This window comes from Molothrus aeneus, chromosome 1, assembly GCF_037042795.1.
Source record: "Molothrus aeneus isolate 106 chromosome 1, BPBGC_Maene_1.0, whole genome shotgun sequence".
Lineage (NCBI taxonomy): Eukaryota > Metazoa > Chordata > Aves > Passeriformes > Icteridae > Molothrus > Molothrus aeneus.
Genome location: NC_089646.1, coordinates 8,151,547 through 8,167,210, shown reverse-complemented (window position 1 = coordinate 8,167,210; position 15,664 = coordinate 8,151,547). Strand labels below are relative to the sequence as shown.

The following is a 15,664-nucleotide window of genomic DNA, read 5'->3' as shown; positions in this document are numbered from 1 at the left end:
GCTCTAAGTATGGGAGGGAATCATTGTCCACATCAAAGTATTATGAGGAGGTTCAAAACTTTGGAAAGCAGAATGCCTGTTAGATACGATTATATTATCTAATATTTATATTTTAAACATCCTTGTCAATGCAGCGATGTTTAAAATATACAACATGAAGCAGGCTCTGAAAGTGCTTGTTTCTTTCTGTTGACTCAAACTTATAGAGAGTGATAATTATTGTTTTCTGTTATTAAAAATATCTAGGTAAGATACATCCCCCTTTAGGTGGGAACACTTCACTATCAATGTAGATGGATGCTTTGCAGTTTCTGAGGGAAAATAATTTATTTCGGTGGGGCTCGATGACCTTATAGGTCTTTCCCCACTTTGGCGGTTGTATGCAATGATTTCGGGAGCAGTCGGTACGCTCCCTGAAGAGCTGGCTGTTGGAATACACACCACAGCCATCGGCTGCCGCTGCCGGCTGCGCGGCCCCGCCGCCATCGCCCGCATCCCAGCACGGCGGGGCCGAGGGGCGGGGCCTCGAGGGGCGTGGCTTGGGCGACCCAATGGGCGTGGTCAGGGGCAGATGCCTTCCCTCCCCCGGCAATGGGCGGGGCCGGGTATCCCCGCTGCCCGCCTCTGTCGTTCGGGGCGAGTCCATTGCATCCCGCGCGGGGGGAGCTCCGGACCCGGATGCTGTCTGCCGGTCCGGTTCGGGGAAAGAGGGAGGAGCAGGGATAGCGCCTGTGGATCAGAAGCGGGCGCGGCCTTGCAGCGGCCGTGGTGGCTGATCGGGCGGGGGGAGCCGCTTTGTGGGGGCGGCTCTCCCCTCCCCCTTCCACCCCCCCTTACGTCCCGGCGGGGGATGGTGTGTCCCGCAGCGCGCGCCTTGCTCGCGCGGTTCGGCGGCTCTGCGGGGGGAGGGGGACGGGAGAGACCCGGGCCCCGGCGGGTTTTGCTGTGAGCGCGGGGGAATAGCGGGCAGGGGGGGAGCGCCCGCTGCTGCCGCCCGGGACCATGCTGGCGGACGACGAGGAGGAGCTGAAAGTCCCGGAGGAGATGTTCAAAGACGTCAAGTTCTTCGTGGTGGGAGACATCGACCCCAAGGTACCGGGTCATCCCTTCAGATCATTCCCGCCTTCCCCTCCGTCTCCCCCCACTATCCCGACGGGGGGGGGCACTGTGGAATCGTCCGGCTGCCGCGCGCGGGCTCGAGGCTCGCGCCGCCTCACGGGGAAAGGGCGGGAGTGGGGGGAACGTGCACGGAGGGACCGTGAGGGATGGCCGGGGGGGGAGGGGAGGCGGCCGGTCCAGATCGCTGTCCCGATCCCGGCCCCGATCCCGGCTGAGCCCGCGGGAAGCCCCGCCGCCGCCGCCATGGGAGCCGCGGCCCCGCCGCGCAGGCCCCGCCGGAGCCGCCTGAACGGAGGAGGAGCGGGCGGAGGGACTTCCTGTGCCGGGCCGGGCCGGGCGGGCAGCGGGGGCAGTGGCCGCCGCTCCTCCCGACTCGAGCGCTCCGCAGGCCCGGCCTCTCCCTGTGCCCGGTTCCGTACGGGTACACGGGGACAGGCCATGGGGAAGGCTCGTCACGGGGGGCCGGACTGGCTCTTCCCTCCCAGCCAGACCTTCCCGCCTTGGCGCGGCCCCGAGCACGGCCCTGGTACCGCCCCGGGCCGCCCGGCGCAGTGCTGCTGTAGTTCAGGCCGGGGGCCGCCCGCCCCTCTGGCAGCGCCCTGGGTAACGCAGGTGGCCTGGCTGTAACACTCGTGGTGGGCGGAGGTGGTTGAAACTAAGTTTTTGTGTCGTGTCCAATTAGACAGGTGTTTGAAGTGCGCCCTACGGAGCTTTAGGACAGCGGCTTCCTGCAAGCAGGTTACTGCATGCTTCACGCTGAAGTTAAAGCCTTTGCCTCTCTGGTATTTGCTGCAATAAAGTCTTAGTTCAGCGCTGGGTTCCTTTAGCATCCTGTCCTGGCACTCAGTGAGCCTCGGATGCCTGTAAGTGACCTGGAGGCATAGGCACTGGCCTGTTCAGATGGTTTTCATTCCTATTGTGCTAAAAGAAATACAGTCTAGGAAGAATACAGTTAAAGATCAGGGTGCAAACTTCTTTAGACAGGTCTCTAGATATAAAAATTAGTTCTTTAGGCGTTAAGTCTTTACACATAAAATTTTTAATAGTGGCTTAGCACTCAAATAACAGATTCCTGTACTTACCGAAAAACCCTACAGCAGCAACGTTAGTCTGTGTATGAGGAGGAGTGCAAAAATCCTGTAGCACTCTTGCTATCGTTTGTCATAGGAGTAGTGTCCTGAAAAGCCTGTTCTTAGTTGTGTGTTGACATGGGAGGACAATGAGCAGATTTCCCATAGAGCAAGTAGACAAGTATTCTCTTAAGCTGGTTTTCTTTCTCATGTTAAATTTTATTCTTCTTTGCAGTCACAGTCATTGTCATAGGGCTTTGATTCAGTGCATTGAATTTTCTTCTGCCTGGCTTGGGAGACAGAGGTGTCAGTGTGAAGAGGTGAGCTGAGCTGAGCTGGGCTGGGCTGGGCTGAGCTCAGGGTCAGCTCCTGGGAGAATCCTCTGTACAGGCTTAAGCCCAGCTGGCAACTAGGGACAACACAGCTGCTCTCTCACCCCCACCCCTGTGCAGTGTAATGGGGAGGAGATTCAAAAATTAAACTTACAGGTTGAGATATAAAAACAGTTTAGTAGTTGAAAACCAGGTAAGGTGCAATGGTAGTGGTAAATAATAATGGTGAGAAAAAGGGAAAGAAAGAAAACCCCAAGCAAGTGATGTGCAATGCAATTGCTCAGCGTGCACTGACAGATGCCAGACTTCATTCTTGACTCCAGATCAGTCCTTTTTAGGGGTAATTCCCCCAGTTTATATACTGGGCATGACATGCTTTGGTGTGGAGTATCCCTTTGGCCAGTTTGGGTCGCCTGTCTGGGCTGTGTTCCCTCCCAGCCTTTTTTGTAGAGCATAACACAAAAAAATAGTCCTTGACTTAGGATAAACACTGCTTAGCAAAAACCAAAACATCAGTGTGTTATCAACATTATTCCCACTCTGAATCCAAAACACAGAACTGTAGCAGCTACTGAGAACAAATTAACTCTTACCCTTGCTGAGACCAGGACACCCTCCTGTGGGTGTCCTCCTGGGGCACCCGAGAGTGAGGAGCATTTATCAGGTGTGTTTTGAGCCAAGACACAGTGCAGGAATTGTAAATCAAACTCAAACAGTTCTTAGAGTGAAATTTGTCCCATGACTGATATAAAAATACAAATATCTTTGGCACTTTTTACTGCTTCATATACCAGTGGATGCCAACTTGATTTTTTCCTCCTTCATCTTCTCGGGAGGAGCACACTTTGATCAGCTTAAATTTCTAAATGGTTTCACAGAAAACCAGTTACTGTAATAAATATTAAACAGACCTAGCACAAGTGAGTATGCTAATCAAAACAAATCCAAGACTAAGAGGAAAAAAAAATTTTTTTCAGGTGAATAACTGCATACCTGCTGCCTATTAAAGCATGTGCAGCATAAATTGGAAGGGAAGCAAAAGTCTGGAATTGTGCTGAGGTGTTCTCTGGCAAATGAAGGAGAGTGAGGCTGGCTCTCAACTTCACATCCATTCCATTCCATTGGGTGCATTTTGCTCCTCACACCTTACTGAGGGTGATCAGTAGATGTCAGCTCCTCTTTTTGTTTTAATAAATGCTCTTCCTGCTTTCCTCAAACATAAAATCCCAAACCATCATGTTTTGGAAACACCAGTTAAATTCAATATTTCCTTCAGAAAGAGATAAAAAGTAATGCAATGCAGCACAAGGTCTTTGAACAGGATATTTGGGGTTTGGTTATCTTGTTTAATTTATTTTTATATGCCCATCATCTTCTTAATTTTGAACTATTCCTCTTGTTTCTTCCAACACAGATTTTAGTGGGAGAGAGCAAGATAAAATTTTAATTCTCCCCTCCCCCCAAAATAAATTAATTTAATGGGTATAAACCAATACTTAAAATGCAGGATTTCTACAGTGTTCATATTAAGGCTTTTCAGCATTATGTTTTCTAGTTACAGGTGTATGGTTGATAGCAATGTAAATGAGTTCTTTAGTTGTGCCAATGCAACTTTTCAGTCCAGGCACTACTTAATCTGAAGAAGTTGTGTATTCTGAGAGGAATTTTGAAGTTGATGTGAGCTAAATTAGGAAGAGTCTTTTTTCATGACACATAAAATAATCAAATGCATTATCTATCATATTTATAATGTTTCGACTACATGAAATTAGTGTAACTTTTTGTATAAGCAGATGCTTTGTAATATTGTAATGCAATATTGTTTTGATATAAAAAAATCATGCTTTTAGCACATTATTCATAGCTGCTTTGTGATGCTGTCAGATTTGGGTTCTCAGTTTTCATGACGTTCACTCCTTTTTTTAGCCTTCCCCTAAATGAGCAGTTGAATGGGATTGTAACTCAGGGGGAGCTGTGTGAGACAAGGAGCTCATGTGCTGAGACTGTTCTTAAATACCTTCTGTTTTCAAAAGTGCTTCATTTGGATTTAGCTTTTCCCTTTGGAGTGATAGCATCCTGTGTTTCTTTATGGTTAACTGGATTTCATGAAGGAAGGTGTATCATGGTTTAGGGGATTGGTGTGCAAAATGGAAACATTCACTCCTGTTTCTGGCGCTGGTGAGAAGAACAGCAAGCTCATGATCAATTTGCTTGGTTATTTTAGAGTATTTCTTTTGGTAATATTCATCCATTGCAGAAAAAAAAGTTGACTTTTATTTTCTTTAATGGAGTTTTAAAGTCAGATACTTCTGTCAGGAAGTGCCAAAATTACCTCCTCATTAAGTGTTGATTTTTCTATCGCTGTTTTTCTGCTTGGCAGGAATGCTTTATAAAATAGCTTGATGCTGTTTTGAGAGTTTCTTTTTCAGTGCTTCTTTGTCCTGGTGGGTGTACAGGGTGGGGAATAATTGCTTAAGGACTGATTAATGAATTAATACTTTGTTTGATGAATGCATTGCCTTGCTCTCTGCTGTTCACTGTTGTGGGCAGAGCAGTCTGTTTTGAAGGGCATGTCCCCAGCAGGTTTGCAGGGACAGGCATCTGTCCCTAGCAGGTTTTGGAAGATGAGCATCACACCAGATTTATTCTAAATCAAAGGGCAATGAAACAATGATCTTAAATGGCATTTTTAACTTTTGAACTGTTTTAGACTGTAATATTTTAAATCATTTTTCTCTTCCTCCCCTCTACACCCCACTACCTCTCTGTTACCTTCTTAGTTTAAATGAAAGTTCTGGTTTTTGGGGCACAGGGCTGGGTTCATCACACAGATCTCTAGAGCAGAGCTGAGAGAATGCTGAACTCTTGAAGCAGCACCTGCTATTTGGTTCTTGCAAACTGGGAGTGAGCTGTGCTTTGGTAGCTGGGAGGTGTTTTCCTTTCTCAGGGCAGAGCAGTGGAGTGAGGCATTTCCAGCTCCTGAAGGTACTAATTTAGGGAGCATGAGTCCTACTTGTTGTTTTTTTCTTCTGTATTTCATCAAAATCATTTAGTCCTTAGAATTCAACTTCTTATTTTAAAGTATATTCAAACACTTCCAGAGCTACCCTGTGCAAAAACAAACACTGAGAAGACCTTTCCTTCCCTGCATGAAGGAAAATTGTTTTAATATCTTTTTTGAGGAATACATGTTTTGGAAAAACCTTAACATTTTCCCAATTCCTACCCCATCACCAATTATTTTGAAAAGTAGCTCTTCAGATGCAATGATGAAAATATAGAAGAGGTGTAAGCTTTTGACAGATTTTAAATGTGTTTGGCAACTTCAGGAAAAGTTCTGGCACCTACAGGAGGACAGCCAAGAGAGAAGGTCATATTCATTCATCCATCCAGTGTCTTCTTGCAATAATGTTTTTCTCAAATAAAAGTTGCTAAAAATTGCTGACTTCTCCCTGTCCTCTTTTGGGTTTAGGTTATCCAACTTCTGAAAGCTGGGAAAGCAAAGGAAGTTTCTTACAATGCACTGGCCTCACATATTATCTCAGAAGATGGGGACAATCCAGAAGTTGGAGAATCTCGAGAAGTTTTTGATCTCCCTGTGGTAAAGGTGAGTGACTCATCCATATTGTGAAAGTATTTAGTATTATGAAGCATAGATGCTTCATTCTTACAACAAAATATTCATCTTTGGATGAGGACTGAATAAAACATTTCTTTAAAAATCTTACATTCTTGTAAAAAAACTTTTATCTTGACTTGCAGATTCTGTTACAGTTCTGTTCTCTCCTTCTGCTTGTTGCTCTGTATCTATCAGTGGTGTGGGTAATTTTTAGTGTTCTGCTTTGGATTTTTTTCAGATTTTTCTTTCAGTCATCTGTGAGATGATGTCCTGTTAGTTCTACTTTAGAAGTATTTCTGAAGAAAAGGTTCTTACGAGCTTCTGGCAGTGGAAAGCTTCAATTTAGAATAAGTAGTAGATTGATGAGGGTTTTTTTAAAACACATAAAACTGGCAAAGTGCAAAATGATTTTGTTAATTCTGCATATATGTACTATGCTAATTATGGACTACAGGGACTTGTAGAAAGTTAGGGGTTTTTTTCCTCCTTATTTAGTTTTTTATGGGTTTTTTAGTCTTTTTTTCTTTCTTACACTGGAATTACCAGTATTTTGTTACTATTTTCCAATAGCAGGATATTTTTCAGTGAAAAATTATGGGCTTCATCTTTGAATATGTGAACTTGTCACTCTGGAAGTCATGAGAGAGATTGGAAGAAATAACACTGGAATTTCACTGCTGATACCTTTGAGCACATGATTTTGGATTATTTTTTCCACATAGGTACAGGTGGCAGTAGAAGGAAGGTTTTGTCATGAGAGCTCACCTGACAGGGTAGAACTGTGAATTAACTCCAAAAAATGAAAGGTGCTTGGCTAGGGACCTTTATGGTTATACTGGGTGTGCTGGTTAATTTGTAGTTCCTTTTTCTGAAGTGGTTTTTGGTGTAATTTTAACTTCATAAGCAAGGAAACTGCTTCCATTTTCATGAGAAGGAAGGACATCAACATCGTAGAGAGCACTTCCTGCTTTCTAATGCCACTTCAATAATTTAATTTGCTTCATAACTGCCAACTCATTTGCTGGAGGAGAGCAAATCTTTCACTAATGTCACTTGGCTTGACCTGAAAACATCACAGCATGATCTGTAATCAAGAAGATCAGACTAAGTATTAAAGGGACTGGAAGTCAGAGGCAAAAGTAGCTGGTTATAGGCAAAAAGGAAGATTAAAACCTGAAGGGAAGAAAAGATCCTTTTTTTCTTTTTCCTGAGGACTGAGGAGTTAGAATTTAAGTGTTTTTAGCTCTTTTTTGTATTATGCCTTATAGGGGAAGGAGAATAACCACAACTGGCACACCATAAACACAGTTGCCACAGTATATTCTTTTGTTTGTCTTTTGGGGAAAAGTAATTCCATTCTGAATGTGATGTCATTCTTTGCCATTCTTGTCATTCTTCCTTACCTGTTGCACTGGGACAGGTGTCCTACATCTCCTCCACTCAGTGCCACCTCCCTGTGTCCCTTTGAGCCCTTCTGTCCCAGAATACTGTCAGAGAGGGGCCATCACTGCTCAGCAGCCAGCATTGTTCTGTCTTCAGAAAACTCATTCTGTGTAGGGCTATGGTTCTTCACTCCTTGCTGATAAGTATAGGATGGGATTATCTGAATTTTTTTTCTTGAAAGCAAGAACTGCAAAAAGGGAGAGGATGAATAAATACTGTAAAGGACATAAGAGAAAGGGGGTTGCTGCACAACCTTTGAGCTGTCTTATTGTGAACTCTTTCAAATAAATGAAAAGTCTTTTTTTTGCAGACTAAATGCAACGTAGGCCTTTGTTTGCAGACTAAGTGCAATGTCTGTGAAACACTTAGACTTCCAAAGCTGGGAAACATATATTAAAACTAGCTATAGGATGAACTTGAAGAGTAATTCATGTTTTGTGCATGTAGAGCAAGGATTTTAATGTCTAAAACCAGGTTTTTGTTCTTTCCAGCCTTCCTGGGTGATCTTGTCTGTTCGCTGTGGAGCTCTTCTGCCGTATCCTTTTAAGTTCAAAATTCTGTAGAAAACGTGTTAAAATGGATACCATTGAAGGATTCAAGACTATTTCAGATAGCTACTGCTTAAACTTCTAAAATGGTCCCTTTTGCTTAACCTGCCAGAGTTGAAGTGTGCTTGGAGCTTCTTTGGCCTCAGTTTCCCTGTCCCTCTGCCTATTTTGTGCTTCATAGGCACTTATAGGACAACTGTTATCAAATGGAAAACAAGAGCTGGTAGGTGCAAGTATCCAGATGTTCATACTAGGAATTCAGGCCTTAATGTGCTTCAGAGATTCAGAATTCCTGTTTTATACCCAATAGTTTAAGGTGTGTGCCTTTGCAACTTGCTGTGTTTCTGTGATGTGGTCTAGGCTAGTGATTTTGGTCATTTGTGTCTGGACGTAATAAATGTGTTTATTGTGCTTTTATCATCAGGATAAGGGTTTAGTTGCTTATGTTACACGTCTCTAAACTTTTCCTGTCCATGAGGAGTGTTCACCAAAAAAAAAAAGCTTACATTTACAATTAGCTACATTTTCAGGCTTAAGTAACCTAACATTTCTTTATTGATGTTCTTTCACATGAAGAAGTTGCACTATTAAAAAAAATTTGTCTTCAATCTGCAACCAGGGTTTTTTAAGAGTACTCTAAGAGCTGATGTTATTAGATACCCAGAAGAGAAATAAACAGATGAAACAATGGAATGATGCACTCCATAACTAAATTGTAGCTATAAATGTGGGAATGTAGCTCTCAATGGCTATTGCTCAGGAAGTCTTTATTGTGGGAACATTGGAATGGCCAAATGAAAAGACCAGGTCTCAGTAGTGACTTGTTCTTCAGTTGCATGGAAGAAGGAAGTTTTTTACACCTGTGAGCAATAAATGTGTCCTTGGACCTTTGACTTTCTAGCACTTCATGTCCTTAGAACATGGTGGGTTTAGGTTTTACTCTGAGCCTTATTGTGCTCACTAAAATGGGTTGTTAAGTCTTTACTTCGTTTTAGCCTGTTTCAGTCTCTTTATGACTTCTAGTGCAGTGACATCTGGCCTTTCATTAGGGATTTAGGTACTGCCATAATGAAAAAAATACAGTCATTAATAGGAATAACTTAGTTTGTCCAGCTGATTGCTTTTAGACCCTGTTTAGGCAGAAGTTTGAGATTCTGCATTTTTGTTTTTAGTTTATGTTTTAATTTGGTAATACTCAAAGTGGTCATTGAATTTCTGAAGAACCAAGTCCTACAAACATCTTGTGTCAGTTAGACATATGGATCTAATAAGAGCCTTAAGGATTTTATGTTGCCTTACCAATTCCTTTGCTTATTTGATGGGCATTTCCCTGTCAGTTGCTAAAGGTAAAGTTTAATATAGAAAGATTTAATACAATGTAAAAGCACAGTAATTTTTTTTCTGTTTTTTAGTAGAAGTTGTTTTCACCAGAGGGAACTTAAGATGGCAGAATGTTCTCCTGTGCTCTGCTCACTGATGTGTGCAAAGTCTGAGTAATCTGCAGTGGAAGGGAAGTAGCAGAAAAATGAAGCTGGAAGGAGACTCTGAAGAAGCAAAGAGAGTTTCATGTCTGAAAACCATGGCTATAATGCTGTAAAGAGGGCTGGCAATTTCTTTTGCAGCAAAAGCAAGAGTGGGGAGGGTGTATTTTTCAATGGTCTTGTATAGATAAAAGAGAATCAGAGCACTTTCAAGCTTTTGTTGATGGCAGGAAGAAAAGTGAGTTTTTCTGTATTCCCTCTGTTTTGTTTTATTGTTATGCTACTTGTAACTTTTAAAAAAGAGTCTCTTTCACTCCTGTTCTTTAGAGAGTGGAAGCTCCAGGCAAACTGATGGACCTCTTAAAAGTTAAATACTGACTGTCTCTGCTTTATGTGCTAGCAGTAGGTACTCAGGCAGGGAGTAGACACATGTACACTTTTGAAAGATCCAGTACTGAATTTCTGCCTTGGATGAAATGGAGAACAATTTAGGATGTTCATCAGGCTTGAAATTCTTCAGGTATCCTGGGTTATGGCAGTAATTTATTCTGAAGTTTTAAAGTGCTCTTGGCTTTGTCATCAGCTTACTGTGTGCTGTCTCTTCTGGGCCTCAAAACGAGAGTGTTGCTGGTGCATCTGTCAGCATCACAGGGAAAATAATTTTGTTTCATTTAAAAATCTCAGTGTCTGCATGTGACACAATGTTCACCTGTTTCTGTAGTCATTTTTTGTGACAAATGTGCACGGATCTTAAACACAAGATCTTATGAAAGTGTGGAAAATAGGGGCAAGTTGCAGAAGTCTGATGGTCCATCTGTCTTTCCCAGGTTAGTTCTGGTTTAGAGTGTTACCCAAATTGATCATAATATTGCAAATGTTCTGATTCAGTTTGTACATCAGGTTTTTTTCTTGATGCATAAGCTTCTATTGCAAACAGACAATGTGCTTTCAAAGGTGAAAGTTTCTGAATGGTCAGGTACTTGGTATGATGTGAGAAGTACTGCATAGACTGTTTCATTTCCTTCTAATGTCCCTCAGGAAACTTACCTAATTATTTTGTATCCTTGACACCTGCTTTCCAGTGTAAATGGCTTTTCTCCAGAATCATGTCAGATCTTTTTTGGAGTCACTGCTTGTCTCTCTCAGGTAAGAAGTGAACCATATTTCAGTCTACTCCAATGTGCATTATATGTGGGATGTTTGCTTTTTTTGAGGGCAGATACCAGTCTTTCTGTTGTACTATGACTTTTTTTCCCCTTCTTTGTTTCCTCTGTCTCTGCAGGTTAAAAATGACTCTTTAGTGGTTTTTCTTGTTGTGTGTCTTTGTCACCCTTTATTACTGTCTTGCTAATTTGGTATTTAAAAGTGATAGGTAATACATTAGCCAGCCTTGTAAATGGTGTGCTGTGGATTACTAAAATTCTTGCAGCTGAAGCCAGCTGGGTGCACAGAGCTAAAAAGGCTTTTCCACCTTCCTTTTAGGTTTCATCTGAAGACCGAAGTACGCTGTGGGCTTTGATTACTTTTTATGGAGGGAATTGCCAGCTGAGCCTCAATAAGAAATGTACTCACTTGATTGTGCCTGAGCCAAAGGGGGTAAGAGTTTATTACATGTACAGTTCCTCTTGTTGTAGCTCTCATTTGCTTTCAAATAGTCAAAAATTTTCCATCTGCCTGAAGTTAGAATTCTTAACACTGTTGATTAACAACTAAATTCAGCAAAATTAGGCACTGCAGTATTCAGTTTGCACTTATTTTCTGCATGGCTTTAAGCCTGATTAATTTAAAAGATGTCCAATTTCACACTGGTATTTGAATTCCAGTTTGAATAAAGAATTTTATTCTTTATCTTGTTTGTCTTAGCCTAATTTTGATATGTCACAGTCATTAGTGATTGTGATTATGCCATAAATCCACAGATATAAAATCAGTGAAGAAAAACAAAGGACAAAATTGAAATATTGTAGAAGAAAACACGGGCTGGCACTGAGAGAAGAGAAAGTGTGGCTATGGGAAATGAATGCTTTTCCTTCTTTAAAATATAGGAAGCTTTTTAGGGCTGAGTTCTTTTTGCTGAATACGTGTGTGTGTTGGTTTTTGGCTTTGGTTTTTTTTTTTAATTAAGTGCTTGATATTTCTTCTGTGGACTGTTAAGAAGGGTGTATTGAACACCATTCTATTTCATCACAATAAAATAAAATACTTAGGCAAAACTTTTATTACCTAAAATTTTGTTTGTAAGAACCAATGAAATACATTAAGAATCGTACCATAATAGCTTACTTAAAAGCTTAAATTATAAGCTTTTTAGACAAAGGATGTTGTCTTTAGCTTGCCAGACAAGAAACTTAAAGAGGTTTTAGCATTTTCTGTCTGTAGGATACAAATATTTTAATGCACACAGTCATGGAATTGGAACAATTTTATGGGATTATTACTTATGCTTCCAGTCCTGATGCTCTGATGCACTACAAGGGAAACTGCAGCAGTTTGTAACAAGAACAGTTCTGTCACTAGGAAAGCTTACATGATTGCACTGACTAGATACAGGATGATAAAACAAGATTGTTAATAATTCTCAGCAGAATGAAAGAATAAAATCTTGTGTTGGCAAATAAACTTGATTACAACTCCAATCTCTTTATTGTGCATGAATGACAGTTTCATTGTAGGAAATAACTTCAGAGAATCACTATATTAATTTCCTCTGAATGTGCTTGTTGTTAATTTATGTTGTTTGGCATAAAAGCTCAATCATTTCTAAATACTAGATCCTGAAATAAGTTTTAAATTTCTGAAAGAAAGTTTTTTTTTTCTGTACTGTTTTGATGTATGTGAGGGGTTTCCATTAAAGAGGATATTTGAATAAATAGGACACTGATTCTGTGTCTATTCTATTTATTAGGAAAGGAAACAGTGAAGCTTTAAGATTTAAGATATATTCCTGCTGAAGTGCTTTTTTTTCAGTGGCCAACTTTTAAATATTTGTCTCTACTTTATTATAAGATTCTGACTTTTTCCCCAAATGCTCTTTCATAGTGGGACTGGGTTTTTTACTTTTTTTTATAGTGGATAAAACATAAACTGTATTCAGACTTGCCTTAATGTCCTCCTAAAATCACATACATTTTAGTATTGACCATGATGTTCCTCACTGCTTGGTTGGAATATTTTGGTGATTGGGTTAGAGAAGAATTTTGCAAATGAAGACATCGATCTTCTGTAGTTGTGCCTTCTGAGTCCTTTATAGTGTAAATGTGGAGAATTTGTTTTTTTTTTCATTTTAATCTCTTGGAACTTGTGGTTCTGCACAGTGTAAGTCCTGTTGGATCTGGGTGAGATTACTGTCTGGTATTGGACAGCGTCCTTATAATCTCCCTCTCCATCCTCTAGCCCTGATCTCAAAGAACTTACTTGTGATTGTTTTTGTCTTTAAATAACTGTTTTTCCCCCCCCAGGAAAAATATGAATGTGCTTATAAACGGGACAGCATTAAAATTGTGACCCCAGACTGGGTACTGGATTCTATAGCTGATAAGAGTAAAAAAGAAGAGACTCCTTATCATCCTCGTTTAATTATATATGAGGAGGAGGAGGAGGAGGAAGAGGAAGAGGAGGAAGAAGCAGAAAATGAAGAACAAGATTCACAGAATGAGGCTAGTACTGATGAAAAGTTATCAAGCCCAGCATCTTCTCGAGAAGGATCACCTTTGGGTGATCAAGCTTTTTCACCAAAATCTACTACTGCTGATAAGGCAAAAGGGGAACTGATGTTCGATGATTCTTCCGATTCCTCTCCAGAAAAGCAAGAAAGGAATTTGAACTGGACACCAGCTGAAGTCCCACAGGCATCTGCAGCAAAGCGTAGGTTGCCTCAAGGCAAGGACTCCGGGTTGATTAATTTGTGTGCCAATGTCCCACCAGTGCCAGGTAACATTTTGCCTCCTGATATGAGAGGCAACCTCATGGCTTCAGTGCAAGGTGCCCAAAGTTCTGACCGCCAGGAAATGATGGCCACGTGGAGTCCAGCCGTGCGGACGTTAAGGAATATTACTAATAGTGCTGATATTCAGCAGATTAATAGACCATCAAATGTAGCACATGTAAGTGTTGGATTTTTAATTTATAAGCTATTGGACTTTTTCTTAGGAGCTATAGTGTCCAAGAACTTCAGTTTTCTTTTGCTGTTCTTGAAATACCCAAAGGTAATACTTCCCCTTATTAGTTAAAATTGTAGCCAAAATCGTAATTTCCCCGTAATAAGTAACTTAATTTCTAGCAGGTTCACAGAATGCATTTGGAAAAAACATATGGAAGAGTAAAGCTATGTATAACTACAGCATGGTTTAGATTTTCAGTAAGGAGGACTTCTTGGTAAGAGAGGGAAAAACTTTAATTTAGAGTTATTTTGCTAGTTCAGGAAACCTGGTTTCCTATCCTTCTAGATTCTCAGTCAGTGCAAGGAATTATTTATGCCATAAACACATGAAATTGTGGAATTGATTGTTTCCAGGTTCAGTTCTATACTGCATTGTTCTGCTGGGCATCGTTAGGTTGTTATATAGTGTGCATATTATGATGGAGAGGTCCTAACTTGCACTTTCTTATGCCACTTGTGTAGTGGAAATAATTGCAGCTCTTGTGTTGAATGTATTTCTACAAGATAATAAAAAGCAAGTGAGCGTGCTGCACCTGCAGCATTGAAATGCTTAGATGTTTGTGGGAAGGGAACATGAGTAAAGTAGGTACTGGTAAATGTTAGACATTTCTTTTACTTGAGTAATTGCAGTGGTGCCTTTCTTCATGTTCATCTGATGGTAAAACTTTTAAAGGTGCCAGAGTAGTACAGAGGCTTCCAGCCAGTACTTAAACACACAGTGTGGAGTCACTCAGAAGTGTTGATTCTGTGCTGATTATATGACATCTGAATACGAAATGGAAATACAGGCTTTATTTTAAATCCGATTAGATTCCTCTTCTCAGTGCCTTGAATTGTTTAAGAGCTGAGACTTCTGGGCAAAGCCTGAGCAGAGCTGCCAACCATTTGCTCAGTTGGCCAGCATGGGTAATTTAGCCACCATGTCCTCTCAGCCCAGACACTGTGTCATCAAATACACATCAGGGGTGTCCCTGTGGAAGTATTTCTCTGTCAGCAATATTTGCAGAGCTACAGGGCACTGGTGCTTGTGTGCTTTGGCTTGTCTCTGTTCAGCCAAAGTCTGCTGGAGATGTGTAAGGGCTGTACCAAGCACCCTCTGAGGCTGCTGGGCCAGCTCCAGCATGTGCAGAAAGGCTCTGCATCTTAGAATTGTGAATCTGCTTCCTGGAGGGAGGAATACCTGTTCTGCCTTTCCATCCTATAACTTCTCTCTTATTTCTGCCCTGAATGATGAGTGCAAGTCTTAGTGAACATTATTGGAAAGTTAGTGTTTGGTTTGAATCTCAGATTTCTGCCAAGTAGCAAAATCTGTCATAAATCAGGTGTTTACAGATACATAGTTACTTTCTGAATATAGCCATAGAATGCTTTTGAAGGTTTTAGCCATTTATTTTGAAATGCATGTCTTGAAGCTTCTGTAATCTTGGCTTTTGCTACTTGTTGTGGAGAGAAGCTCCTCACACCGAGCCATGGAAACATTTTTGTGTGTGTTACTTTTAGTTATTGAATGTTTCTTCTGTGGTGCTGCCGAGACATGAGCGATGGGTGATGCATTGATAATCATGGCTGCACATGTGTGCAATACCAACCACATCAGCATTGTTTAGATGACACCTGAGATGTTTTGATGTGCATTGTGAAAACACTTGAGCCACCTCTGATGGAGAGTTGATGGATGGCTGAGAGGATGCAGTAATTGGCTTTGTGCTCTGGTGATGGGCTTTGATTCCTCTCTTGCACACACACGTCGCTGAAGGTGACACCGTGTGTGTTGAAGTAGTGAGGGTGAAGGAAACAAGCTTTGCAGGATTCATCAAAGCTGATTTCATGTTTAAAAGACTTCATGAATGGCAAGTCTAGAATTTCCTATTGCTCCTTCTCATTTGAAATAGG

At 41.4% G+C, this 15,664-nt stretch overlaps 1 protein-coding gene across 1 annotated transcript in view; it reads left to right on the top strand.

The window, feature by feature from the left end:
• The first annotated feature begins 1,001 nt into the window (after positions 1 to 1,001).
• The window catches only part of PAXIP1 (PAX interacting protein 1), a 31,116-nt gene continuing 16,453 nt past the window's right edge, over positions 1,002 to 15,664 (top strand). Inside the window, exons 1-6 of the mRNA XM_066551046.1 lie at positions 1,002 to 1,092; positions 5,994 to 6,128; positions 8,075 to 8,118; positions 10,695 to 10,758; positions 11,095 to 11,208; positions 13,071 to 13,715. Coding sequence (XP_066407143.1) covers positions 1,003 to 1,092; positions 5,994 to 6,128; positions 8,075 to 8,118; positions 10,695 to 10,758; positions 11,095 to 11,208; positions 13,071 to 13,715 — 1,092 coding nt within the window. The 5' untranslated portion in view covers position 1,002. The remainder of the gene's footprint in view (positions 1,093 to 5,993; positions 6,129 to 8,074; positions 8,119 to 10,694; positions 10,759 to 11,094; positions 11,209 to 13,070; positions 13,716 to 15,664) is intronic.